Below are 2061 nucleotides of genomic sequence, written 5' to 3'. Positions count from 1 at the left end.
GTGCTTAAGACACAGAAATGGGCACTGGTGTGCTTAAGACACAGAAAGGGGTACTGGTGTGCTTAAGACACAGAAATGGGCACTGGTGTGCTTAAGACACAGAAATGGGCACTGGTGTGCTTAAGACACAGAAATGGGCACTGGTATGCCAATGATGTTAAGTAAAAAGGCTTTATAACACAAAAAAGGGTACTTCTTGAAATGGAAGCAAAAAAAAAGAAAAGATAACAAACCTTTTTCTTTTACCTGGTAATAAAAGTAACCAAAATAACAGTTTTTAAAAATCTTAAGAAATAGAAGGAGCAAACCACTTCAGACAGATAACTTATACCCTCCAACCACCCCATCATATCCGAGACTACTGACCTGGGTGGTCAACTTGAGGCAACATGCTGACGTACTCCTTGTAGGAAGACAGCGGCCCGTCCTTGGGGATGTAGTACGTGGGCAGCATAGACACCCTGGAAAAACACAATGGAGAACACATTGCTTGACATTTGGTCGCTTTTAAGGACAAGCGGGCTAACCCAGATTTCGGGGGTTTCCAGAAATCTTGACCTATACCAAAAGTGAGCATTGCCCTAGCTATAGGAGTAGTTTGGTTTCACTGGTGGGTATATTTGTTGGGTTATAGAGAAAATTCTCCTCCTCTTTTAATGAAACTGAACAAGGGGCAAAAACTTTACCTTTGATTTTCTCAAAACAGCATTTTTCGGGATAGCCCCCTTGTGATTAAAAGCGGCCATATATGAGGCAGCATGGTGAAATCAGGCGCTCGTCTACAAAAGATAAGTGAAGAAACTGGCATTTTTCCGCAGGTTTGGGAATTTTTATAGAAATTTCGTTTTTTGGCTCAATATCTTTCATGCCCATTAAAGAACATATTTCTGAGTGGATTTTACTGAAAAACGTTGGTTAAAGGCATAAACGATCGAAATTTTCTGTTTTCAACGGACTCTTAAGATAAGAAAATAACTCAACTTTGGCGGCTATTTTCTTACTAATTTTACCCCTAAAAACGAGGCGACCCCCACCTCCTTCAATCGCCAATACTTTGACTTGTATCTAAGATAAATGAATATTTTTTTTTTAAAATCAAAAGCAAGACAAATGAACTGGATTTAAGGTGATATCAATAACTCCATATGCCCCGAAATTGACAAGCGCCTGATTCCAACCCGTCGAGACACATAATATATTCAAATACAATAGCTGTAACTGAGTTCTTTTTAACCATTTCCCAGTTAGTTGAAAAGGTTTCACAATATTAGAGGGTCTGTTGGAGTGTAAATAGTTCGTTTAAAAGTGATAGCCTATGGTAGGGAGGTGGGGTATACAAATTATGATAATAAAATACAAATATATCATTATTATCAATAATACAATTATTACCATTATTATTACTATGACTATGACTATTGTCATAATCGTAATCATTATCATCATTATTATAATGATCATTACGAGAATATAGTTTTTGTTATTTTTATTTTTATCCGTTTTATCATCACCATTATCATTAGCATTATTTTTATTATCTTTATTATTATTATTATTATTATTATTATTATTTTCAACCTCACTGCGAGACTGTTTTTCTGGTATAAAATTTTACACATAGCATTTATATTATATCTATAATACTTTGTTTTACGTACACATTTGTGTCGATTAATTTTTAAGATGTGATGTCTTTTTCATTGTAATGCGCATTGAGCATCTTTTAGGAAATGGAAATGCGCAGCATAAGTGCTATTTATTATTATTATTATTATTACAATGTATTATTATCATACCTATTATTAAGTTACAGTCAACGGGTAAGAAAATAACCACATTTCTCTAGGATGCAGAGATGGGCACCAAAGAGAGAAAAATGACAGAGGCAGAGAGAAACAGAGATAGCTAGAGAGAGACAGAGAGGTAGAGAGAGATAGAGAGAGATAGAGAGAGAGAGAGACAGAGAGGTAGAGAGATACCAGTACTACAAAGACAGAGAGAGAGAGAGATTAAGAAAGCAACACAGACAGAAGCAAGAGGTGGAGATAGAAAATTTAAAAA

The 2061-nt window shown here is 35.5% G+C and overlaps 1 protein-coding gene across 1 annotated transcript in view; it reads right to left on the bottom strand.

Moving 5' to 3' along the window:
• Window positions 1-2061, bottom strand: part of LOC101847496 (dynein heavy chain 2, axonemal) — a gene marked incomplete in the record, with an annotated part of 126218 nt that overhangs the window by 13268 nt on the left and 110889 nt on the right. Inside the window, 1 exon segment of the mRNA XM_035970017.1 lies at window positions 367-461. Coding sequence (XP_035825910.1) covers window positions 367-461 — 95 coding nt within the window.

The sequence above is a fragment of the Aplysia californica genome, unplaced genomic scaffold (genome assembly GCF_000002075.1).
Source record: "Aplysia californica isolate F4 #8 unplaced genomic scaffold, AplCal3.0 scaffold00209, whole genome shotgun sequence".
NCBI lineage: Eukaryota > Metazoa > Mollusca > Gastropoda > Aplysiida > Aplysiidae > Aplysia > Aplysia californica.
The sequence above is the reverse complement of the archived record's forward strand: the minus strand, read 5'-3'. Positions and strand labels throughout refer to the sequence as shown.